The 26446-nt window shown below is 44.1% G+C and overlaps 1 protein-coding gene across 1 annotated transcript in view; it reads right to left on the reverse strand.

Annotated features, from left to right (window-relative positions):
* The window catches only part of LOC107116825 (disco-interacting protein 2 homolog C), a gene marked incomplete at its 5' end in the record, with an annotated part of 58445 nt that extends 33418 nt beyond the window's left edge, over positions 1-25027 (reverse strand). The window contains 12 exons of the mRNA XM_015418829.1: positions 63-231; positions 3944-4074; positions 5239-5348; positions 5453-5564; positions 7117-7238; positions 8772-8895; positions 15378-15458; positions 17658-17767; positions 19309-19510; positions 23235-23349; positions 24040-24248; positions 24891-25027. Coding sequence (XP_015274315.1) covers positions 63-231; positions 3944-4074; positions 5239-5348; positions 5453-5564; positions 7117-7238; positions 8772-8895; positions 15378-15458; positions 17658-17767; positions 19309-19510; positions 23235-23349; positions 24040-24248; positions 24891-25027 — 1622 coding nt within the window. The remainder of the gene's footprint in view (positions 1-62; positions 232-3943; positions 4075-5238; positions 5349-5452; positions 5565-7116; positions 7239-8771; positions 8896-15377; positions 15459-17657; positions 17768-19308; positions 19511-23234; positions 23350-24039; positions 24249-24890) is intronic.
* Positions 25028-26446: the final 1419 nt, after the last annotated feature.

Genomic DNA, 26446 nt, shown 5'->3' on the forward strand with positions numbered 1-26446 from the left:
CACTACGGAAAGTGGTACTATATATATAGGGGACAGACAGAGAGGAAACCGGCCTGGCTCACCTTCAGAGATTCTGTTTGCGAACCAAGCCCCTTGGTACAAAGCTCCATGACTGAGTAAGAGCAAAAAGTATCTCTCACTTTGTACTGACTCACGGCCAAGAGCCAGAGCGCAGGTGTGGTCTCCAGTTCTGAGGGAGGAATCAAAATAGACTGGTGCCCTGAATAAACGCTGCAAAGATATAAGATTTGTTAACACACAACTGGAAACCTGCTTTTAGAAGACTGCAAATGGAAAGGGAGCTGTTTGCGGCAGCCACAGCTGCCTAATCCTGTACCTTGCACAGGGCAGAACTAAATGGCTGAGCAAGCGCGTGGGGGCCACGACGAATTGCCCATGTGGAGGCCATCCTACCGGGGCAGTGACTCATCTGTAGCAGGGAGAACAGTGAGCCGAGGACAGAAGGTCCTGCACGATGAGCCACTATCCCAGATGCCTTATGGAATGGCCTCCACTTGAGTAAGACAGCACAGCTACGATGTATATGACAAACCAAGGTTTGCTATTCCTTGAAATACTCATGGTGTGTGTGGTGTGTAACCTCAGGCTTATGGATTCCCTCCTCTTTTCATTCATGCAGCTCAAAAATGTGAGTGCTTATGTAGCAAACGAGCTCCTCAAGGAGGAGATGGAGCAAGTGCTCAGGCCTGAGGATCCCCACGTCTGTTCACACAGCGACCACCCGGGATTTGTTGCCACACCTAAGTCCCACCATGGTGCCTTGGACAACCCTGCAAACATATCATACGCTGAAGTTCTTCCCTTTGCTACATCCAGGTAACTTATATAATGACATGGAAATCTGGGCAAAATATAGGTCAAATCATATTGCCAAATTTTGTCCCAGCTTGACTGTATCTATCAACAGAAAGCTTGCTATTTGCCAAGATCAGCTACTCTTCTCTTATAAATTATCCTTACTACATGAATTCTTAGGACTAGTTCCTATATGCATGCTTATTATCTGATGAGCGCAACATCCAGTGATGAGATGCATGTTTGAATGTTCAATCACAGCAAAGATATCATATTGAGAAGGACTCTGGAAAGGCAGCATATACCTCATGAATGCAATGTTTTTCAATGGAGTCTATAAATTGTGTATGTATGCATCAACAAGGTATACATTATTAAACTCTAGTAAGTTCAGGATTAGACTGAGATGGTAAAATGGTCCAAGAACAAGCCAGCGGGTATAGTAGGAAAAAATAAATGACTCAACATTGATAACTTCCCCTGTAAGTTAAATTCCCAATCTTCCCTGTGTACGTCCACATGAGAATGAGTCTTTATTTGGACAACAGGAAGAAAGCTTATAACTACTTCATCAACCTGTCAAGTGAACTGGCCTCAAGTTACTAATAAGAAAGTTTTAGTAGAGATATATGACAGCACATCGAGAAGAGAATTTATACCCCGCCCTTCACTACTTGAAGGAGTCTCAGAGCGGCTTACAATCTCCTTCCCCTCCCCACAACAGACACCCTGTGAGGTAGGTGGGGCTAAGAGAGCTCTTTCGAGGACTGCTCGTGAGAGAACAGCTATGAAAGAACTGTGACTGACCCAAGGTCACACCAGCAGCTGCACATGGAGGAGTGGGGAATCAAACCCGGTTCTCCCAGATTAGAGTCCACGCTCCTAACCGCTACACCAAACTGGCTCTAGATCAAGATCCTAGGCTGTAGTTGGGATGGGGGGGGGGGAGATAAGCCATGAACAAAGCTGCTAGATATGATTTTAATATAACAGCCATTTTTAAATCTTGCCTCTCCAGTTCAGCACGTAAGCTTATAAAAGGGAAGATGTGCTGCCTAGGTAATTAGCTGTAATTTTAGGTCAAAAATAAAAAGAATTTGAAAGCAATCACTGAAAGACGAGGAGCAACGAAAACACACACAAAAAGCCACATTGTTCATGAACTTCAGCGCAAATGGTGAAAAGGAAAAACATGCATGTATCCATGAACTCACGTTGTGGCCTGATGACTTTTGCTATGTCCAGAATGCATCAATCTTTGACAAAGATCCCCAGGAAATCCTGCTGGAGCGTGTGGCCGATTGATAGGAATCTGGAGAATTTTCAATAGAGGCCTATTGCTCTGCTTTGCAAGGTTTCTTTTCATTATTATTTTATACCCTTTGGGACATAAAATAAAAACAAAACAAAAAACTTTGCAAAACCATGCAATATACTCAAGACTTACCAATAGGCCGGCTCCATGCTCCAAGTAGGTTTTCCTTAGCGGTTTGGAAGTCTCAGAATGGTGCATTCTGGGACATCACAGGGGAGTAGACCACCACAACTCCACAGAATCTACAATACAGACAAGTGATTCAGTTGCTTTGGCTGAGATTGTGATTCCTCAGTCGACTGGGATCCAGGATTAATCCTGATTCTGCTGTGGCAGTTGACCAATGGCAACAATATTGATCCCTGTTGTCCAAGGGATCATTTCCCTTGATTTAGATTTCTTTACACGATCAAGAGGCTAATCAGAAACCACAGACATAACAGACAGGGTCAAGGGTGTTTATATGTAAGAGGAAAGTGTGGCTTGTTTTTTGGAGATGCAGAGGTGAATGGAGCTGAGAATTCCTTATAAGTCAGTGTAGGCCCAAGTCTCTTAAAACCAAATCACCGTTTGGCCAGTGGGACCTTGTCTTAGGCTCCCAAACTTCCTCTTCTCCTTATGTGCTCTGGTTCCTTCTGTCATATTTTGGCTTGCTGCAACAAAAGTTCATTGTACTAACCAGGGTTAGTCCAAAAACTGTCTTAGCACCAGAAGCAGAAGCCAACTTCGAAGCAGGCTTTCAACTATGGGTGAATGCAAACTGTGGTAAGAGATGGAGTATTCAACTATGGGTGAATGCAAACTGTGGTGAGAGATGGAACACACAAGGGAAGGACGTGTGGCCCCGGCAACCAACCCCTGGCTTGGCTAAGATGCCCGAACCAGGCTACTGACTCGTGAATGACCCCAGGCTGTAAGTAAGTGTGCAGATAACACACTTGTGTATTCTCATCCGTTAAATGGATTAAACCTGGAGAGAACACATGGTCTCCTTGCGACAGGGAAACCCCTGCTGTCTTCACAGCTATCTATAAGAATCAACTAGGACCATGCTAGCAGGGAAGGAAGAAGGGAAGACTCAGCTACTGAGCTAGCAGCACCTGAATACCATCTGGGCTGAGTATGTCGTAGGTACTTAAGCCTGAGTGTGACTAGACGTGTGAGCCCATCTCTTGGCCCTACTTAGCCAGTGGCTCGCAGCATGCATTGCCCAGGCCAATGAATTTGGTCCCACCTAGGATGTGATTGTTTCTGCTTTGTTTTGTTTATTTTAGTTGTCTTATATAAATTGGCTACCTTGTATTTTGGACATTTTTGTAAGCCACTTTGGGTTTCCTATGGGGAGAAGACACAGAAATACTGTGTCGCCCCTGAATGAGAACACTAATATTTAGGAGGAAGGCGCCGGCACTTCCCGTTGTCTGGAGCCTTCTGGGCCATGTACACCGTAAGATCCTTGGAGAATGGATGGATTAAAAACGAGTTGCTTAATTTTTAACTATTTGTATTTGTTGGTGTATTGAACCATATTTTCTTGAAAGTCACCTTGAGCACGTTTCCTGGAATGGCAGCACAGAGATGTTCTACATGAGTAAATCAATAAAATCTAATTAAAATAAACCAACTATGCTCCAGTGACCATCTTGTTGTCTTGGTATGAGTTTACCTTTTCCTCCTTATAGACCATTCTCTCTTCTCTGACAAGCCTGTTGATCATGTAATCTTGGGGGATGCTTTGTTTTGTTTGTTTAAAGCGTGACATTTTAGCTGGTCGCAACACCTGACAGGTGAGAGAGAAGGAGAGGGACTTACCTACAGAGGCACCAAAGGACAAACCCGAGTCCACAGTAAGGGTCCAAACAGATAGCAACTTCTCTAGAAGGATAAAGCTCACACTGCAGCTTAATAGAACGACAAAAGGCACTAGTGGCTGCATGAGACATCTGGAAGAAGATAACAGGACAGTAATTATTATGATTAAGTGTGTCGTGCTATAGGCTCATTCTTGAACTGCTGCCAGCCCTCAAGCCAGCCACAGGATAGATAGCAATAAGAGTCAGCTCCACTCCCCTACCCCCATCCTGCCTCAAAAACACACACAATTATTTATAAATGATGAAAATTAATATGCTTCCCAAGGAGGATATTCAAACAACCGTGAGGGGCAGTCAAAACGAGGGTGACTCATCGGGAACGCCGATTTCTACTTTATCATCAGGAACAGTTAGAAATTTATGTGCGGGTCCAAAGATAACAGGTTATAGCTTTCTTTTTTTTAAGCCAAAAGAATATCGGGGGTGGGAGAACAGCCATTGCTTAGTGGCAGAGCCTTTGCTTTCATCCTTTCAGATTCACCTCCAGTTACAGGGTCTTTCAGATGTGGAAACTGAGAAAGACTCCCTGCCCAGCTCATTGGAAAGCCTCCTCCAGCCAGAGCTGGTAATACGGGAATTAGAGGGGCCACAAAACGCACAGAGAGCACAAGTGACAGAATTGTATAAATTTCACATTTCTAATGAATATCATAAACCTTAGGACCTCACATGATGCCCTTTTTACACTAAGGTATGAAAAAACGGAAGAGGAGGAGAAGAAGGAGGAGGAGGAGATTGGATTTATACCGTGCCCTTCACTTGGAGTCTCAGAGCGGTTTACAATCTCCTTTCCCATCCCCTCCCCACAACAGACACCCTGTGAGGTAGGTGGGGCTGAGAGAGCTCTCTCCAGAGCTGGCCTTTCAAGGACAGCTCTTGTCAGAACTATGGCTTGCCCAAGGTCATCCAGCAGCTGCGAGTGGAGGAGTGGGGAATCAAACCCGGTTCTCCCAGATTAAGAGTCCGTGCACTTAACCACTACACCAAACACATGCGAGGCAAGGAATCCTTTTAAATATTGACTTTGTTTTGTCTGGGCACACAGCTGCATAGGTAAAATGCGTGAGAGAATTTGGGTTTCCTCGATACAGACGCTTTGGACTTTGGGGCAGTGTGAACAGAGTTTCAAGTACCTGTACTTGCTTTCGTCTGGTCACGTTTCTCTACATATAACATACATCCCCAGCTTTGATTCTCACATGGCAACATTTAGTTCTGCGGCTGAATCCCTACCTTCACCCCGGCTAGCATTCCAGTCGTCGATACACTGAAATCCAGGTAAGCCAGCATGTCAGGGTTAGAAGGTTTGTAGATCTGAGGAGGCCGTTTCTTTGGCAAATCATCTGGGGAGGGGGAAAGAACGGAGGTGCGATTCAGCTGCTGTCACTAAGACACAGTGACATTTCAAAACAAGATGTAGCCACGGACAGAGGAAAATGGCCCGTACCTGTGTCTAATATGGGGGGCCACGTTCTGACATCCACGGCGGCAGCTGCCTCTCGCGACCTCAGCAATTTACATATCAACTGCGTCGTCATTAAACAGGCAGAGCGACTCACCTGAGAGTTTTGGAACAGAAAATGTGATAGGAGGTCCAAACTACCCAACGTAAAAATGGTTCCAGCACCATCTCTTTTTAACCACCAGCTTGTTTTAAACGCTCCTTCAGTTAGCATGCTGAACACACACTTTTGAAAAGATCAAAGAAATACAATACAATGTATGGACATATTCTTCCTCAGCGGTGGCAGCTCTGGATTATATTCAGGGGTCATTTCCTGTGGGAGCGCACTGGAGCGGAGCTCCGGCAGTAAAGAACCCAGGGGGTGGGCACATGTAGCAAGCCCCACCCTCTGCTCCCAGCAGCCCTCAGTCAGAGCAAGAAGCAGCCAGGTAAGCTACAGAGACCCTCCCCCCCCGGCCCCAAACAGTCCAGTGGCACCTTTAAGACCAGGTTTTATTCAGGTAGAAGCTCTCCCTCCTCTGCAAGGACAGATCTGCACGTTCCCCCCCCATAGCTAGCAATCCAAAACAGTCCAGTGGAGCCTGAGCGGTGGGTGTTGCCTTCTGACACACTTCCGGTGATGTCAGGGGTGTGTGGCATATGCAAATAAGTTATGCTAATGAGCTCCTTTTCTACAAAATGACCCCTGATTTATATTAACCCACATTATTTGCTTCATGGATTATTTACTTCATATGTATACCCCACCTTTTCCCCCAAAGGGGACCCAAAGCGGCTTCCATCGTTCTCTTACTCCCCCCACTGTAGCCTCACACCCACCTTATGAGGCAGGTGGGGCTGAGCGTGTGTGTCTGGCCCAAGGTCACCCAACCAGCTTCCAGGGCGGAGTGGGGATTTGAGCCTGGGTCTCTTCTCAGGCCCTAGTCTGACCCTCCAGCCCCCACGCCACGCTGGCTCTCCACATGACGGCCAGTTCACTTCCGGTGATGTCAGGGGTGTGTGGAGTAGTAGTTGGTTTTATACCCTGTCTTTCACTACCTGAAGGTGACTCAGACCACCTTACAATAATGGCCCAAGGTCACCCAACCAGCTTCCAGGGCGGAGTGGGGATTTGAGCCTGGGTCTCTTCTCAGGCCCTAGTCTGACCCTCCAGCCCCCACGCCACGCTGGCTCTCCACATGACGGCCAGTTCTCAACCAGTTCAGCATCCGCAAGGCAGCTTTCGCCCTGTGCGAGTCACAGACCAGCTCCTGCCTACATGTCCCAGTTGCATACTGCTTTGGACTGAAAGGAATTTCAAAAGCAGTTTATGATTGGCATGAGGAGGAGGAGGAGAAGAAGAGGAGGAGGAGGAGGAGTTGGTTTTATACCCTGTCTTTCACTACCCGAAGGTGACTCAGAGCAGCTTACAATAACCTTCCCTTACTCTCCCCACAACAGACACCGTGTGAGGCAGGTGGGGCTGAGCGAGCTCTGAGAGAGCTGTGACTGACCCAAGGTCACCCAGCTGGCTTTATGTGCCACGGTCATCACCATCCACCACTGCACCAAACTGGCTGAAGGGAGGGGGGAACTAGTCCGTAATCCCACTGGGCTCCCTGGATCCCTGTCACATAAAAAAATTCCTTTGTATATTAATGGCTGACCTCCACAATCATCTTCACTGTAGGCAACGTCGTTGCAATGTTTTGTGGATGCGGAGGTCGAACTGTTATCGGCACACAGCCTGCGTACAAACACCCGTAAAATGCAGCGATCAGATCTATCCCTGCACGGTGAATTAAAAAGAGAGAGAGAAAGAGATTTTCGAACTTGAAGGGGGGAAAGTAAAAGTTTAAATTCAATCACAGATACCTGGAGACTGGCATAAGCGCTACTTTTGAAATTAGCAAAATGAAATTAGCAGCAAGAGTCTTGAGCAAACTCCTTTTTCAATTGGGGTTTGTTAAGCTTCGCTGATCGTTTTCATTTCAGATGTTCTTTTAGGCATGAATGTATCAAAGAAAGCTGTTGGGCCTAAACCTGATGCTGTCATTCTCAAGAGCGGCTTTAATTTTCGGATAGCTAATATTTATGAGCTACACACTGGAGAGGAGAAACACGTACAAATAAATCATTGCAACCATGATTCTTTGCTTTAAGATTATTTTGCATTTGGTGTTACACTAAAAAAGAAAAAAGAAAAAAACCCAAAAGAGTATCAAAGAGTCAACCTGTGAGATTAAAGAAAACAACCATAATGAAGTTTTACTCGGGGAAAATAAGTCCTTGCTTATCAACTCGTGCCAGGGTTTTTTTTATACTGCACTTTTCTCTACCTTAAGGAGCCTCAAATCAGCTTACAACCACCTCCCCTTCCTCTCATCACAACAGTCACCCTGTAAGGTAGGTGGGGTTGAGAGAGAGTTCTGAGAGAACTGTGACTGGCCCAAGGTCACCCAGCAGGCCTCATGTGGAAGAGTGGGGAATCAAACCCGGTTCTCCAGATTAGCATACGCCACTCTTAACCACGATACCATGCTGGCTCTATCTATGACAACAACAACAACAACAATATATCATTACTATCACATAACTGTGTGTGTATGCCCATTTAGCCCTGATGCCTGCTTTTCCCATGCAATCCATTCACTTAGGGAACTGAGGGTGGTCTACACTTCTCAGACAAACTGAGGTAATCGTCTCACACTCGCCAAATAAGGGGAAACCTCCATTGCTTTTTAACAGCTTTGCTATTATGCAGCACTTTGTGAAGATACAGGGTGCTGCTGAGTGACCGCAAGTTCAACTTGGGTTGCAGCCCTAAACTTTTAAGGGAACCTAGAGGCAGCCATTGATCGTCATTACAGAAATCTACTTTAATTTAATTTAATCATGGCTAAAACTTGATTTCTACAAGACTTCAGCATGGTTACCTTAAATCCTGTTAGTGAAACACAGCTAACTGGGACAGAATTAAGTTCAGTGGGATTTGTTTTCAAGCAAATATGCACAAGCATACACTTCGCCTTCTAGGAGTATAAAAACACAGGCGCAATTCCTACATAAGTACAGCCTCAAAGTATGCATCACCCCATCCCCCCCCCCTAGTTTTTGGCTTGCTAAAGTCATCACCATAAACCACTGTTCAGAAGTGAGGTTCTGGGTTAACATAATCTTTCAAATCAATATTATTTATATTGACTAACCTTTGCAGCTACGTTATCTAGTCAAAGTTTATATTTACAATGGCCGAAGACTTCACACACACCCCCAAAGCCTTTACAGTCACCACTGAAAACATATATTTAATGCTGCTTACCTGGAGGGTAGACCAAAGCAACGTGGTCTCCATCTTGCAAGTGGCCCCTTTCCATCAACATAACAGCTATCTTTTCAGCTCGCTTGTGCAGCTGAACGCATGTAAGAGAGTTCGCTATTGTTCCCTGTGTTGAGAAAAAGGCAGAGAGAACTTCAGTCTGCAAATCTGAAGCAAGAATGTTTAAATACTGGGTGTGGGGTTTTTTTGAACTTATTACACTAAAACTTTTCACCCTTTGATCCAAAGCTGGCTCAGTGGAGCAAATGTTATTACACTCCATTCATTCTTCACCCAAAATAAGAGCGCTTTCTGTAACCTTTGAGGAAATTGAAAATCAGGAAATACTGGGAATCAGTAGCGATGCTGAAGTTCTCACTGGGGGGGGATTCAGCAAGACCATCATCATGTTGGCCTCATCCCAAACTTTTGGATCAGGACCAGATCCCTTCAAGGTTTGGGCATGGTTTACAGTGGGCTAGCCATACACAGAGATTTCCCCACTGTTACGTTCTTCTTTTTCCACTCAAACATTGCCCTGACCTGGATAGCCCAGGCAAGCCTGATCTCGTCAGATCTTGGAAGCTAAGCAGGGCCGCCCCTGGCAAGTATTTGGATGGGAGACCTACAGAGAATACCAGGGCTGGGAGGCCAGAGGCAGGCACTTCTCTGAATGTCCTACCTGCTCCAGTAGGAGTCGCCAGAGGTGACCATGACTTCCAGGCACGGGCACACACACAGACACACAAAAATACCCCCCCCCGAAACCCACATTGCAACAGTAGTGGGAAGGGACTCCAAGAGCAGTACTATCTGCTAGTAGGAGCCATAGGAAATGCAGTCCTAACAGTTCCTGGCATCCATCATAGCCAAGAACCAAGGGAATTGTTTTTTCCATGGTTTCTCGTAGCCCTAGATGGTGGTTTATATGCACAGTGACACATACGACCTAATGCACCAAGAACCCTCTATGCTGACATAAGGTACATTTTGGAAAGAGAAGAGGAACTGTCAAACTGATTTCCAGTCCCCATTGTGTTACCCCCCTGTCCTCACCAGAACCGTTGGGTTAAAAGTGATTTAATTTGAAAATAAAATAGCATTAGTCCAGCTGGAGGAGCTCACCCATTACTAATCAGAATCAGCATTTCATCAATATAGGAGCCCCACTGCTTTCTTTTGTACTGGCTCATAATGCAGGCACTGAAGTATTAACATAACAATCTTGAAAAATAAAAGTCTGCTAAGATGAGCGTGTTCCTGGAAACTTCCCTTCATTAACTTGTACATGGAATGAAGCCAGCTGGCAAAAGAATCACTTCAGGAGTTGAATGAAGCAGTGAATGAGAGAGAGAGAGAGACATCAGGAGGACAAGAGGAGGAGCTTGGTTAGCAAAATATTTTCGATCCGGTTTTGCTAGAAATTATTTCAAACTATGGTATGCAAGGGCACACTGCCCTACCTCAAGAAATATATATTTTTTTTAAATCCAAAGTTTTCTGTGAGTTCAAAGTACCTAGCCATAAATGGGGACACGCACTATATTTCTGTTATGATTTATTGCTTTAGCTTTCCTTCTAATCAACCTCCAGTGAATGGGTAAATTCTGCCCCATCTCTATATCTGATGCGACTGGATCAATCATTCCCAAACACACTGTCAGACAGCCAATGTGGCTACTTGTATCTTGGAGATCATTAACTCCATCAGACACTACCAAAATCATAATTCCTGCAAAGATTGCTTCCTTTCTGACAGTTTTTAGAATCAGACATTTCTTTGAGCTTAATAGGTTGTCTTCGACAAACTTCTCCACAAGGAGACAATGCAACAGACTATTGCCATGATCTAGTGGCATGGAGGTGTACATAGCTATGGAGCCAATGCACTGGGCACACTACTTCTTGCCACAAGGCAAGATGGAGATCCAAGGAAGATTGTTACTTTGTGTAACGTTTCACATAAGATCAACAGAAGCTGAGGTATGATTAAATGCTGGGACTGATTTTAGTGCTAGTAGTTATGAGGGGGAGGAGAGGACAGAAGGATTTAGTTCAATGGGATTGGGATCGACTAGTTTTAATGTTAATGAATTGCACTTTATCGTATGTATTGTTTTGTAGGCTGGGTGAGGAATATTGAAGGGAATGGGACTGGAGGTTGCTAGCACTTGTGACATCAGTGTCGGGTCAGGGATCCCAGAAATTGGGGGATGTGGGAGGTATGGCGGTGGGAGAAGACACTGGAAGGGAAGGAGACAGAGATATGGTCATGCTCAGTCTCCTTCCAACCTTTGTCCCATCCCGAGATACGTTGGTGATGGGGTTAGAAAACTAAACCCTTCTCCGACACTGAGGTTGTGTTAACACCAAGTCCATTAATGATAAGACCATAACACTGCAAACTTTTTTGCAGCGCAAGAAGTGGACCTGGTGTGTGTGACCAAAACCTGGGTAACGGAGGGCGAAACAGTCACCTTGAAAGAGCTCCCTCCCCGTTTTTTTGGGTCTTTCCTCAGTCCCAGACTAAGGGTTGAGGGGAGGGGTGGCCATGCTCAACTGAGAGTCATTTTCCTTCAGGGCACTCCCCAACCCAAAGATTCTTGGTATTGATTGTGTTGGCCCGGTTTGGGACACTGAGGAGAGTTTGGCTGTTTGGCTGACGTACCATCTGCCTAGCACACAGTGGACAGCCTGCCGAGCCCGCTGGAGACAGTAGTGGGCTGGGCCTTGGAGTTCCCAAGATTAATAGCCCTCGGAGACTTCAATGTCCATGTTGATGCTGCTGCCTCCTAGCAGACGCCAGACCTGGTGTCTTACATGGCAATACTAGGGCTCTCCCAGATTGTATCAGGCCCCACACATCAAGCGAGCCACACACTGGAGTTGTTTTTTGGCATGAGGATAGATACAGATCTGCTCACTATTGATAAAATGCCATGGTCAGATCATTTTGCCCTGAAGGCCCAGCTGGTTACCCCAACTCCCTCCTGTCTAGGCGGTGAGTAGATTAATGCTCGCTCATGGAGACTAATGTACCCAATAGGGCTCCAGAATCCTATAAAATGCCATGGTCCATGGCGACTCATTAGATGAGCTGACAGAGGACTGGAATACCTGTCTCTCTGAAGCTATCAATAAAATTGCTCCCCAATGCCGTCTTCGCTCTCATCCCAAACTAGCCCCTTGATATACCACAGAGCTTAGGGGGATGAAATGGGAGCTTAGACTAGAGCAAGTTTGGCAACAATTTCATGACGAAGAAGGAGGAGAGATTGGATTTATACCTCGCCCTTCACTTGGGAGTCTCAGAGCGGCTTACAAACTCCTTTCCCTTCTCACAACAGACACCCTGTGAGGTCGGTGGGGCTGAGAGAGCCCTTTCAAGAACTGCCCTTTCAAGGACAGCTCTTGTCAGAATGATGGCTTGCCCAAGGTCATCCAGCAGCTACAAGTGGAGGAGTGGGGAATCAAACCTGGTTGTCCCAGATTAGAGTCCGCGCACTTAACCACTACACCAAACTGGAAGCTACAAGAACATCCTATAGGATGTTTATGAAGTCCTGTGAGATGGTGGTGAAGACAGCTAAACAGAATTTTACTCCATCTCCATTGCATCCACTGGCTCTTGCCCAACTCAGTTATTTGGGATAATTAGGTCCCTGAGTTCCCTCAATGAGAGAACTCAAAATATTAGAAACTTGGCCATCAGCTGTGAGGCAGTTATGAGCTTTCTGTGGATAAAGTCTCACCACTCCGCCATGACCTGCCATTGTATTTAAAATGGATCTAAATGCATTTTATGATAAGTTGTACATCCCCTGAACCCCAATACTTTGGGAGAGGGTGGTCTAGAAATCAAAATTATAAGCAAACAAACAAACAACTGGTAGAGAAGCTTGCACTTGGGCATTATCTGTACTGCAACTTTGCTGAGGACCAAAAATGTCTGCCTCCATCACAGCTGGCATTTTTCACAAGCACTAAAATATATTTTAAAATGTGAGAGTGTCCAAACAATCCAAAAATTAAGAGATTAAACACTGTGTACACTGAAGCACTGATAACAGCATCTAGAAGGCTGGGGAGACACCAGTGTCTCTCTTTCTCCCTTTGTGCCTCCTCTACTGCCACAACCGATCAATTTTATGGTTTTAATTGGGCATGGTTTTAATTTGTTTTTATTGCACCTTGGGAGCTGGCTGAACGGCTGTCTATAAATATAGTTAGTAAGTAAATGGAAGAATGAAGTAAAATAAAATATTGGTTGCTCCAAGTGCAACCATATGCACTCTGGCTGCTCGGAAATGAATTCTTATTCCAGTACAGTGCATCCAGGACAGACTCGAAATTTGTACGACAGTGGTTTCCAGCTCTTACATATTTCATGGAAAATGACCTAGTACCAACCAACCCCAATTACATTGCATGGTTACACTTGTAGGTTTGATAACTTTAGTCTGAGTGCTCCTTTCAAATAAGTAAAATAAGAAAATTTCTAGATCAAAGAACAGCAGTCAAATGTTGAACATTTAAAACGAATCAGCCTATATGCAATGTTTGTAAAAAGTTTAAAGTTAAAAGTACTGTCACCGAAAAGTATTTTTCTCTATTCTCTATTGTTTATTGTAAAAGTATTCTTAATAAAGCAGTTGAAAAAAAATGGAAATGAATTCTTATTCAAAACAAGCATCTCTCGCACACACAACTCTGGAATTAATGTCACTGTTTGTCTTGCAGAGTCAAAGGCTTGTTGAGCAGAAGCTGAGTGGAACATTCTACTACCATGTATTGATTGCTTTTGTGAAGTGCGAATGGCTCAAACACACAGATTTAAGAAGGGCTAAAAAAATCTGACAGAAGATACACGGCAAAGTAAAGATTTGATTTTTTTTTACAGTCTCTACATCAACATTTAATTAAGAAAAATATTGCTGTGTGGCATTCATTTGGCATTAAGTGAATACAAAGTTTCAAAAAAAGACAGGCTGGGGTTTAGAAAGGACAGGAACAGATTAACTCAGGTCCCATTTACTTTGCTCTCCTGAAGTGATACAGTTTGGGGTGAGCCCACCTAACACAATACATTTTTTCTCCAGGTTGGGTTGACAGGTGTAATCTGACAGTTCCATGCTCCGAGCTTTATTCCCATGAACGCGGGAGTCTGATTTGAATTGGGACCATGGTGTCGTACATATTAGATTCCATGTCAAAAATGAAGTCAAATGAGGAGGAAGTTATTGTATTTTATTGTAATGAAATACCGAAAACAGTTAGGCCAAAGGACCCATCAAAACTGACTGCTTTCTTCTCAGCATAATCAGGAAAAATGCCTCAATTAATAGAAAAGCAATTAGACCAAAGAGTTAACCAAAAATTGACAACTTTCTTCTTTTTCTTCTTCATCTTCTTCTTGAGCATATTCAGGAAATACATGATATTTTATACATGGACTGACATCACCAAGAAAACAATATTCAAACAGCACAATTGGTTACAAAAGACAGTGGTAATTTGAGTAATAATCCTCTGATTGGCCAGATATAAAGAAACATATCTACGTCAAACTAAGTGTTTACTTAACCTAACCTAAATGATAATGGGCAAGGATTCTTCCTATCAGACTAAAATCCTATCTGACCCAGACAGTGAAAGGTTTGCCCTAAGAACTACAGAATCATGAACTTTGTACCTATCATGTTGTCTGCTAACAATATCAGACCTACAAGAGGAAAGCCTTCTATATAACAGGCCTTTCTAACATCCTAATAAAATATTACTTAAAGAATAAATCTATAAAAACCAGAGAAATATGAATATGAACTAACAAGAAGGAAAAACCTATATATGAAAATCCTTATATTCCCATTCATACTACAATGGCATGCGGACAGAGGAGGCTTAAGCCTCTCCTGAACCATTTCCTGACCTGAAACTGCCCCAGGAACTGCTATTTGCTCCACTGGGGAAACATAATGTGTAAGTCCACCAATGGGGCAAGAAGTGGCTCTCCAAGGCCATTCCAGGTTTGGAAAATGGCAAAGGAAAGGCCGAAGCTCCTTTCTCCACGCAGCATGGTCCTGTTCTTAAACAGACCACTGTGTACCTGGGAATTAAATTCCAAGCATAAAACTTCCAGACCACATCTTCTGCCTTTGGGACCCAACTGAGTGGAAAGAAGGCATATATGTCTTTGAGATAAATAAATCTTTTGACCTGACCCAGTGCCAAGGAAAAGTTTATTGTGTGACTAGGCCCTGCATCACCTCTCAAACAGATTGTTTAGGTAGAAACAAGGAGCTCTTCCTGCAAGTCAGAAGAATAAGCATTTCCCACAATGAGGAAGGAGCCAGAGTCCCTCCCCCACAAAACTGCATTTTCAAGAACAGTCCCATCCTTGTTTAAACTACCTTCCCCTGCAGGCTCACTAAAAGTCCAAGCGTGGTTTTGCAAGCATTATAAACTCTTTACTAGCTGGACATGGCTCTGTTTTTGGTTATTTTAAAGGGACTTATTTCTCTACTGAATTATTGCTTTAAAGTGTTTCGTGCCCTAAATCCCTGCAAAAAGCTCCCTTAAGCATTCCAAATTAGCATAGGCAAATCTTACCCTACAATTTAGCAGCGTGTAAAGCACATGGTCAGGAGTTGTTTGCGCTCTCCATTGTAAGACCTCTGAGAGAAACAGGAACTAACGGGATGAAAAGAGAGAGAGAGAGAAGAATTAATACAATCTTCTTTTAGCATTTTCAAAGAAGCTGTCCTTTCCCTCCAACTGCACTTGAAGGCAGTTTAAATAATCATAGATAATTGTGGATGAATCAACTAATATACCTAAGTTTGTCCATCAAAAAAGAACACTGATCCCTTGTCCTAAGGGACTTAAGACAGTTTGAAAGCCTGTGAAATATGTCAGCGTGTGTTGATATGAACAAGAAAACACACCCACATTCAACAGATCATTTTGTCTGAACATTCATATTTCTATGAATTATCTGGTCACAACTGCCATTCAAAAGATATTCCATTCCAGTTTTAAAAAGCAAACTCACAACTGTAAAAATGGGGGGGGGGGAGTTACATCCCTTCTGAACATGACACATGAGGCTTAGTAACAAGTGCACAGTGTGCATGTTTTTATATTATTTTCTGGGAACAGAATACTTCTTTGACCATTAGGTGTGCCTCAACTGCGGGAAAGATGTTTGGAACAAGAACATCTTGGTGCTGAATCTCACCCTATGGCTACTATGCCAAATATTTATTTACCGTATTTTTCGGACCATAAGACGCACCTGACCTTAAGACGCACCTAGTTTTTAAAGGAGGAAAACAGGGAAAAAAATATTCTAAACCTTCGGTCCATAAGACGCACTCACTTTTCCTCCCACTTTTTTTGGAAGAAAAAGTGAGTCTTATGGTCCAAAAAATACGGGGTATTTGATTTATTTATTAATTAGATTTATATACCGCCCTCCCCAAATGGGCTCAGGGTGGCTAACAACACAGGCAAATGCCATAACAAACGATTAAAACAGCATTAAAACAATCAATAAATAAAGTGCGGTGCTCTTGATGTTAAATCTTATTACTCCAAGATGGGTTCCATTTATCAACCTAGCCGGACAGCACAAGTTCTTCAGTCATCCAGGCGTCTTCCCAGGACCGGCTCACTTATAGGTCTAAACCACCGTCGAAGATGGCAACTCGGTGGCGGCACAATGACGGTGGCGGCTCCTATGCAAAGGCCTGGCGGAAGAGCTCCGTCTTACAGGCCCTGCGGAACTGTGCCAAGTCCCACAGAGCCCGGATCTCCTCTCGGAGCTCATTCCACCAGACAGGAGCTGCCGCTGAGAAAGCCCTGGCCCTGGTTGCGGCCAACTTGATGTCCTTGGGGCCTGGAACCACCAATAGGTGCTGCGCACCAAGATGTTCTTGTGCTTTTGATGTTTTGTTGTGCAACCACAAAACCTCAAATAGGGTTGTTGCGATGTAACCACAAAACCTCAATCGTCTCACACGTTTGCAGTGGTGTGCCACAAGCTGCATCCTGTGCATGGCCCCACGTGACTGTGGGGCATAAGCCAGCACACACAGGAGATTTCTGGAACTGTCACATGCAGGAATGGTTATCTGAGTGGCCCCAAGTTTATTATCTCTTCATCCTGTTTTTCTTCCAGGAAACCCAAGGCAGGGTACATTGGGTCTATAAGAGTTTCCCATTCAGGCATTGACCAGACTTGGACCTGCTTGACTTCAGCAAGCTTGATGCCTCACAGCTTGACAACAATAGAAACAAAGTTTTTTCTTCTTCTGACAACTGTAGAAGTCAATGACACGAATGTGACACCAACTCTCCTTTAGCATGAAGCCACCCAGGTTCAGGGTGATCCAAAGCAGAACTGGGAACCAAGATCCCACCATGTTTAATAGACCCGATTCCTCCATAAGTGCACTCAGAATTGCAGCCTTAGTAAAGAAGAAGGAGAAGAGTTTGGATTTATACCTGGCCCTTCACTACCCAAGGGAGTCTCAGAGCGGCTTACAAACTCCTTTCCCTTCCCCTCCTCACAACAGACACCCTGTGAGGTAGGTGGGGCTGAGAGAGCTCTTGAGAGAAACTGCTCTTTTTCACGAACAGCTGTGCCAGAACTATGGCTTGCCCAAGGTCATCCAGCAGGTGCAAGTGGAGGAGTGGGGAATCAAACCTGGTTCTCCCGGATTAGAGTCCGTGCACTTAACCACTACACCAAATTGGCTCTCTGCTGGCAGAAAGCTACATTTTACTCTTGCTTTGAGTTTGCTGCCATGTGGCCAAAAAGCACTGTGAATAATCATGTGACAGTCGTAAAGCTGTAATGCCAGGAATATGGATTGTTTCTCACTTTACCTTTCTGGCTTGATCATTATCTTCTATTTGCCCCAAATCTCTGCCACTCGCCTGAGCAATTCTTTTCCCAGAGACCAGATTCCCCACCATCACAGAGGCAGGGCCAATTTCTACAAAACATCAAAAGCACATTTTGCTTTAGTAGAACGAAACTCGAGCAAGTTCTGCAATGTAGAATCCACACTGCCACCTCCTCCCATCCACAGCAATTTTCTATGTATTCTAAATCTTTGCTGCCAGTCTGAAATTTCAGATTAAAATGCTCAGCACGTAAACAGAAGTATTCAATTTGCAGAAGCTGATTGCGCCTGATATTGCTAGAGCATCATTCCATCTTATAGACTTGGAAAATACACCCGATCATGAGCCATTATTTGGCAATATGCAGCTTGCTAGGAAAAATTGGCTTGGAGATGGAGGAAGGCACATCCTAGTATTCACTGCCGGTTATCATGCCAGAGGCTGCCTCTTGGGGTGCTCATTTTAGGAATTTGGGAAGGAATGAACTATTCACACAAAAAGCAGGAGGAAACAGTTAAGTGCTGGGCCAGAATGACTGACCCTTGCTCACTAGCCAGCATACATACCCTTGTAACAGAGAGCAAGCATGTACCTGTGTATAGGCATCAACACAAACATAGTATATCACCACCCCCCCCCCCCCCCAATCTATATATCAATTCATCAGTAGGCAGGGTAGAGCTTGGCTACATGTGGCTCTCACTGTGTGAAACACAGCCAGCCTTTGACTCCTGATAACTCTGAAGGCTTCTGTAGAGAAAAGCTGGAAAGTCTTTCCTTTTGAACTCACAGCAACAGGGGAGGAGATGCCACAGGCCGGCAGGTTAATCATCTCTAGCTATTCAGCTCAGCTAACCTCCTTTAGCAGCTGAGGAACAGGAGAAATTAGCTGAGCAGCATCTCAAAAAACATGTCCAGTTTTTCCTTGTAGATGAGGATTGGAAAACTATTTTAAGCGTTGCTTAAATATTTAGCTGCTGCAATTGCCTGTAAGCGGGTTGGGTTCTGGTCTGTTCAAGACCTTTGGAGTCAAAAGAACAGTAAGATAAGAAATAAAGAAAGCCGAGCAGCACAGTGGTAGGGAAAAGCCTGCTAACCAGTCAAGTCTCCTCGACTCACATCAAGGGCAAGCTTCTCTCCAATTCCTCAGCTGCTAAAATAGTAGCCTTAAAATTGGTCAACCAGCAGAGCCCAAGTGCTTTTTTATGTGGCGAGTTAAAACCACTGCAGGCCCAAAGAAGAAGAAGAGATTGGATTTATACCCCGCCCTTCACTGCCAGAAGGAGTCTTAGAACAACTTACAATCCTTTTCCCTTCCCCTCCCCACAACAGACACCCTGTGAGGTAGGTGGGGCTGAGAGAGCTCTCTCGAGAACTGCCCTTGAAAGAACAGCTCTGAAAGAACTCATGACTGACCTAAGGTCACACCAGCAGCTGCATGCGGAGGAGTGGGGAAATCAAACCCGGTTCTCCCAGATTAGAGTTTGTTGCTCTTAACCACTACTTGGATCTCCATAGGATCAAAATAATTCCCTTGGAAAGAAAACCTTTTATACCTGCTACATGCACAGATAAAAAGCAGAAAATGTGCTATTAAACAAAACATTCCTTAGGAAGATGTTATGCTCACCTGGTTGCTTTTGCCTTGGTTTAGGCAGGTTTGTTACGCAGGTGTGTGGACACATCAACACATTACAGGGATGCAGTGCTCCTTCCAGGAAAAGCTGCTTTGTTTCTGATAAGTGGATTCCACCTAGGGGAGTCTTTGGGAGTGTGTTTGCTGGCACCAGCGCTAAGCAGTAAACCCCAACTTGATGAATACTGTCTATAGCCTAGAAATGGTTTTTCAAAAACAGGTCGGATATTAATGCAGGGATAAAGGGAAAAAAGCAACTAACCAAATGTCTTACCACTGAAAGTTATGCATCTGATTCTTTACTAAATGTCTTTCAACTGTCAAGCCATTTCCTGCCCAGAAAAAGTACTCTCTGAATGTGATTATATTTTATGTTGCAAATGGAAAATTACACCGGTAAATAGCCAGATTGTGAAAGCAGCAGCCTCAGATTTGGTGCATCTTCAGAAACAGAAAAGCATGATAAAACCATTTACTCCGTTCCTTTTCCCTAGGTTACTATGTGTACTGGCCTGCTGCAAGTGCAAACTGTGAGTAATTCCACCATTAATCAAAAGCTGACCCGGATAGCCACGATTTTGTGTTTCACGGTAGAAAGCCCCTTTTAATAATTAAATAGTGCCTTTTTGTTCTTTTTTTTAATAAAAAAACCAATTTAATTTATTGGACTTATCCTTGGCACTGTGCACTTCAAAATGTTAAGGAGCCAAGAGAAGAAAAGGAAAAAGTTCCTGCCTAAATTGTACCAGCTTGATATTTGCGTGTGATGAATTCCCCTGTCGGGGGTGACATTAGCCAGTATTCCAAGAAAACTACAGTACAGGATTCCAAGTCCAGTTAGGTCCTCTACTAAGAAAGCCTACGTAGGAACCTTCCAGTTCAGATGTTATGTGTCCATCCTATTGAATGAGCTGGGCTTCTTTGAACTCTCCGGGATCTCTAAACATCTCAGTTGATCTCTCATAATAAAAGACACCATGATATTCACACTGCCTGGGTGTTTGAAATATTATAGCCTGTCCAACATGACATTGTGTGTAATGCAAAGGAACAGAACCTCAAATGAGTGAAGATTCTTGAGTTTAGTTTCAGCTGGGTTGTCACGTGCAAAGGAACAGAACCTCAAATGAGTGACGATTCTTGTGTTTAGTTTCAGCTGGGTTGCCACGTTGGTCTGCAGTAGCTAAGTCCAGTAGCACCTTGGAGACGTTAGAGAGTTTCAGACTTTCGAGATTCAAAGCACCCTTCGCCAGATAAAAGGCACATATCCGACAAAGGGAGCTTCAGCCACTGAAAATTTATACCCTGAAAATCTATTTGGTCTTTAAGGTGCTACTGGACTTAGATCTTTCTTGAGTTTGTGGGCTCGCCTCTGTTATGAATATCAGAGCCAAGAAATGTTTTATTTTCAGTCCCTTTCCTAATAATTCCTACCAAGGAGTTTACCTTTTTCAGTGCTGCTGCACACTAGGCTGATGTTTTCATTGAGCTTTCCACTAGAACCTCAAGACCTCTTTCGAGGTCAGCCGCAACCAGTTCAGGCCACATCAGCATATAAGGTTTGGCAGAACCTCCGGTGCCTGTTTACTAATCTTTTTCCAGGCATGTACCTGACCACTGAGTGGCACCGTTGGCTAAAAGCTTTTTAACTTCCGAGAAGTCTCTTCAGTATCGTTTAGGGAAAGTAAGTTATTTCCACTAGAAGCCAGAGCCTCTGCCAAGGGCAATTATAAAAGCAAGCCATGAAACACAGGCTACGGTCCCCCCACACACACACACAATAGTCCACTTTCAATGCACTTTCCAACTGGAACTTGCCAGCTCACACAGTAAAATCCAAATGGGGGGGGAAGAAGAAGAAGAAGAAGAAGAAGAAGAAGAAGAGGAAGAGGAAGAAGAAGAGGAAGAAGAGGAAGAAGAGGAAGAAGAGAAAGAAGAGGAAGAAGAGGAAGAGGAGGAGACTGGATTTATACCCCGCCCTTCACTACCCAAAGGTGTCTCAGAGCGGCTTACAAACTCCTTTCCCTTCCCCTCCCCACAACAGACACCCTGTGAGGTAGGTGAGGCTGAGAGAACTCTGACAGAAACTGCTCTTTTTCAAGAACAGCTCTTATCAGAACTATGGCTTGCCCAAGGTCATCCAGCCAGGTGCAAGTGGAGGAGTGGGGAATCAAACCCTGTTCTCCCAGATTAGAGTCCGCGCACTTAACCACTACACCAAACTGGTGTACTGAAAATGGACTGAAAGTGGATTATGTGATGTGTGTGGGACCGCAGCCACAGACAAGGTAACCAACAAAATGCAAACTAGGTGGACAGATTCTTTCTTCATCTAAACACTGTTGGGATCCATTTAGTGATCTATTAAAAAAAGAAGTACTGCGTCCAACTTGGGGGGGGGGTACCATTGTCATGCCCTGCTTGGGGAGCATGAAGGCATCTGGTTACCACCGTGAGAAACAAATGGATGGATCCAAAAAAGGCTCTTATTCTGTTCTTAAAGTGCTACTAACACACATCCCGCCTTCCAGACGAACATTTTAATTGTTGTTTTCATGTCTTCATATGTATTTTAGCTCTAGTTTTAATGGTTTCAAAATATGATTTTATAATGCATATTTAAATGTTTTAGCCACCTTGGTGGCCCTTGTGAGGGCAGAAAGGCGGGATATAAATTCCGTACAAGAAATAAATAAAATAAATTAAAAGTAATGAGTTCCAGAAGGAGTGTTAATCTAGCAAACACAGAGTCCTTCGGCACCTTGAAGGCTAACTGGCAGATTTCTATGACTGAGGCCCAAACAGGCCAGAGAAGACAAGAGGCAGCAATTGGTTCTATCGCTAATATGGGTAAAGCATGTGGGTTTAAGAACACACGAATATTTACTTTGCTATGATTCGCTGGGAAGCCAATGCACACTGCATATCACAGGCAAGTGTGGTCATGTGTGAAGAAGCTCTCGGATGTTATTTAACTAGAGAAATCAATGCACTCGAACGATCATTTGAACCGTTTCATTCACAAAATGAAGTACAGCAACCATGAGGTAATCGTGCAGCCTGGCAAAGATAACATACCAGTGGGAAGACATTCACAGCAGAATCAAACTGCGGGTTTGCACGGCCACAGCTATAAATATATTAATTATCTTTTCTTTATAACTGGAATTTGTTTCCCGAAAGAAGATTTTTAAGGGTATGCAGCAACTTGTAGTGCGGTCCTCTCCCCCGAGCCATGAGGTTCTCTGGGTAATCTTGGATCGGTCCTCTCCCTCAACCTAACTTCACTCAGAGGTTCTTGCGAGGAGAACCATCTGTCTAATGCACTTTCATCCCATCTTTCCTTCAAGGAGCTCAGAGCCGCATTCCCGATTCTCACCTTTTCCATTCTGACCCCTCAACAGCCATGTGGTGGATACACTTAAGACCTGAAAAGTCCTCCATCTTGAAGGGCCTTCTGGAAGCCAAAGAGGGCCAATGACCAGCTACTGAATCATTTTTATGTCATACACTTAACTCCTATAACATCCCTACAGGTCCACTTTACAGTTGCTGCTGCTTTGCATTACAGGTCCACTTTACAGTTGCTGCTGCTGCTTTGCGTCATCTCTTATTTCCCCCATAGCGAGGAAAAACAAATCAGAAATTCTGGCAATGTGTTCCAAAGGGATGAAAAAGAGTAATGCTGTGTGTTGCAGCACATTCAGAGGAGGATAACGCAGGATGAATCGGGCAGCAGTGAGACAGACTGTGTAGGAATATACACTCACAACACACACACACACACAAATGCCAGCAGTCTAAACAATTTAGATTATGCATCTAAGGAAGAGTGAGTGGGGAAGGTGAGAATACGTCACACCACGTGTGGCTCTGGACTTTCAATCTGATTCCGCTGACTGCAAGTTAAGCGACTGTACCTGCAGCACTCTGCTCATCCACTGAAAGCTGTCTTCCTCCGTGGAGTCTGGTCTTTGCTCAGCAACAATAACTATCCTCTCGTCGTGAAGGACGCTCACTGAAAACACTGCTATTCTGTGGAATGTGGAAACCAAAACAGTCACCGTCTAGCAACACGGAGTGTAGAGCAATCTGCATCTCATCAGGCTTTGTGACTCACTACTCATTAGTTATGCAATTGAGAAGACTGGGACTCGCGCTCTCATTTCTTCTAGAAAGAAGACAGCTGCATCAAAACACCTACGTAAGTTTAAAATAGAGCACTGCTGGAAAAATAGCTATTATAAAAGCTAGCTCTTCAGCCCTCCAAAGAGTATCTCACAGCCCATGCAGAAGATTTCTGTCCCCAAGCATGCCTGGAGCGTATTTACCAAAAGATGTGGAGAGAAAAATAAATAATGTTTAGAGCTAGATAACAGCCAAAAACAAATGCTGTCCCAAATTTTGCTGGGACCAGTGGCAGCACGCAAGCTTTGATTTGTCTCCATTTTATTTTGTGTTTACAGTGGCTTTTTTCTGGTAAATACAGGCAGCCAGAAACGAAAGCTTACACTGCAAAGAACAACGTAAATACAGGCAGCCAGAAACGAAAGCTTGCATGGTGTTGCTTTATTCTTCAACAAGAAGTTACGGGAAAGCACCCGAGAACACTTCTAATGCAACAGCAGTGTCACAGCTCAGAGCCTCTTAAAATCTGCTCTGAGAACCAGAAGTGACTATTTCAGAATCCAGTTTACAGGGGCGTGGGAGCAAAGTGAAGCATACCTTCCCCTATAAACAAACTTCATTGGTTCCACAGCCAGCGCTGTGGCTACGATGTCATCTGCATTGTGCCGCCGTCCACTGACAACCATCAGACCATCCATTTTGCCGACAACAAAAACCAGTCCACCTGGGCCAATAAATCCCAGCAATCCAGTTCTTATAAAGGGGTATTCGCTTATTGGTGCACCTGAGCTGGTCATAGGGAAAACCTGCAAGATGCACAGGAGAGGCAAAATTCAGGTGGGTAGCCATGTTGGTCTGAAGCAATAGAACAAAGTTTGAGTCCAGTGGCACCTTTAAGTGCAACAAAGTTTAATTCTGGGTATAAGGTTTCGTGTGCATGCACTTCTACTGAACCGGGGGAGGGGGACCAGGAGATGTGCGGAACGGGGAGGGGGCAGGGCAAAATCAGAGGAGGGGGCATCGCCTACATAGCCCCTGGCTAGCTGCTTTACTTCCACCAGCAGAGCCACACCATCTGTTTTTCAGCTCATCCTTGGTCAATGCCACAACCAGCATACCATGTCAACGTTTCACTCCAGCTTTAAATTATATAAACAGATACACAAATGCTCTCTTTAAAAGTAGGGGCTTAAACTGTGATAACCTCCCTTTATCACTTCTCAATAAACGTTTTCCAAACAGGAGATATTTAGTGTGTCATGGCTGGTATAATGTTTTACTCTTAACAGAGTTCTCACTGCAGTGAGACTCATTACAGCTGCCATCCAGCAAAAAAAAACAAAGACAGATCGACCCTAATTGAATCATTAGCATCACTGGCATCATCCAAAAGCTCTCTGAGAAACTTGAAACACTCAGGAGGGAATGCTTGCTTAACCCCGACTCACCTCAAATGTGTTTTTCGTCATCCCAGAGAGTCCGTAATAGGATGTTCCTGTTGCAATGGCGCATACACAGAGCTCGCCTACTTCGTCTGTTCGACAGAGCTGGGGAACCCCATCGGGCTTCACTGCACACATTATGGCTATTCAGAGAAAAACCAAGAGAATTCTAAATGGAAAATATGGCTTGCAAGTTTTGCAAAAATGTGTGTACATTGCAAATCAAAGGAATCAATATACATTAATTAATATGTAATTATCCTATTACCAAGAAAAATCTACCCTTGTATTATGCGTGTGATGATTGGATAGCTCGTGTCTTCCTGCCATCTTTGAAGTTGCCAATGAAAAAGATACTTTGGACTAGCCTCTTCACAATTTCTACCCTGCTTTTCAAAAACAGCTACCTCATCCCAGTTACCTTGACAACACCCCTCTTCCTGAGAAAGTGTACTTTTTTATTTTTTTGAGTGAGAAGAAGCTTAATGTTATTTATCTGAGGACAGAAAGACATTTCACCCATGTCATCCCGATATTAAAGCTATGAAGAGGAACAAAGGCAGCAGAAAGATTTTAACACGCCCGTCATTAGGGGGGGGGAGATATAAAAAAAGACACAGTATTGTCAGGAAATGAGGAGACGCATTCCAGAACTAGGCTGTACTCTTCATTCCACCACGCTAAAAGTACCTCTTAAAGCTTCTGCTGCTTCCAATCTTGGGCATAAAAATGAAGGCCATATGATTCGTGATGGATTGCAACTGCAGTAAATCCTGCGACAAGCATATGTTTAGCAATGGGAAAGGAGCCAGTGTGACAGAGGGAGAAGGGAAACAGAGCAGAATGCCTTTATAAGTGCAAAGCACACTCGTTTTATCTTCCTTTACATCCACTGAGAAAGGTGCACAAGGTCAGTATTGTACCCTACTTTATATTAGGTAGGACTGCAGAGTCATATATAGGCAGACACACACGGGAAGGAGGAGGAGGAGGAGGAAGAAGAGTTGGATTTATACCCTGCCCCTCACTCAGGGGGGCTAACATTCTCCTTCCCTTCTTCTCCCCACAACAGACACCCCGTGAAACAGGTGGGACTGAGAAAGCTCTGAGAGAACTGCTCTTGAGAGGGAAGCTCTGACAGAACTATGGCTTGCCCAAGGTCATCCAGTAGCTGCAAGTAGAGGCATGGGGAATCAAACCCGGTTCTCCAGATTAGAGTCCGCCCCTCTTAACCGCTACACCGAACTGGCTCATAGGAAACAAAACATTGGGAAGAAACCCTTAACCTGTTTTCAAATAAGGATTACAAATCAATGTCTCCCACTTTGTCTTTGTTTTATTATAGGCTTTTTGAACAAAAACTTCCCTTTGCACAAAAGGAATTTAAGTTTCATGTCATGTTTGGCAGTTCAGACTAAGGGCATCAAGTTCGAAAGTTACTGCAGCCTGCCTAGAACATTAACTCTTCAAATAACTGCATACATGAATTTAACTGAGAGATGGTAGCAACAGGACCTTGGAGGAAATGTAACAAACAAATCAGACAGATCCTGGAGGAAAAG

Source organism: Gekko japonicus, unplaced genomic scaffold, assembly GCF_001447785.1.
Source record: "Gekko japonicus isolate JY-2015 unplaced genomic scaffold, Gekko_japonicus_V1.1 scaffold1480, whole genome shotgun sequence".
In the NCBI taxonomy this organism is placed as follows: domain Eukaryota; kingdom Metazoa; phylum Chordata; class Lepidosauria; order Squamata; family Gekkonidae; genus Gekko; species Gekko japonicus.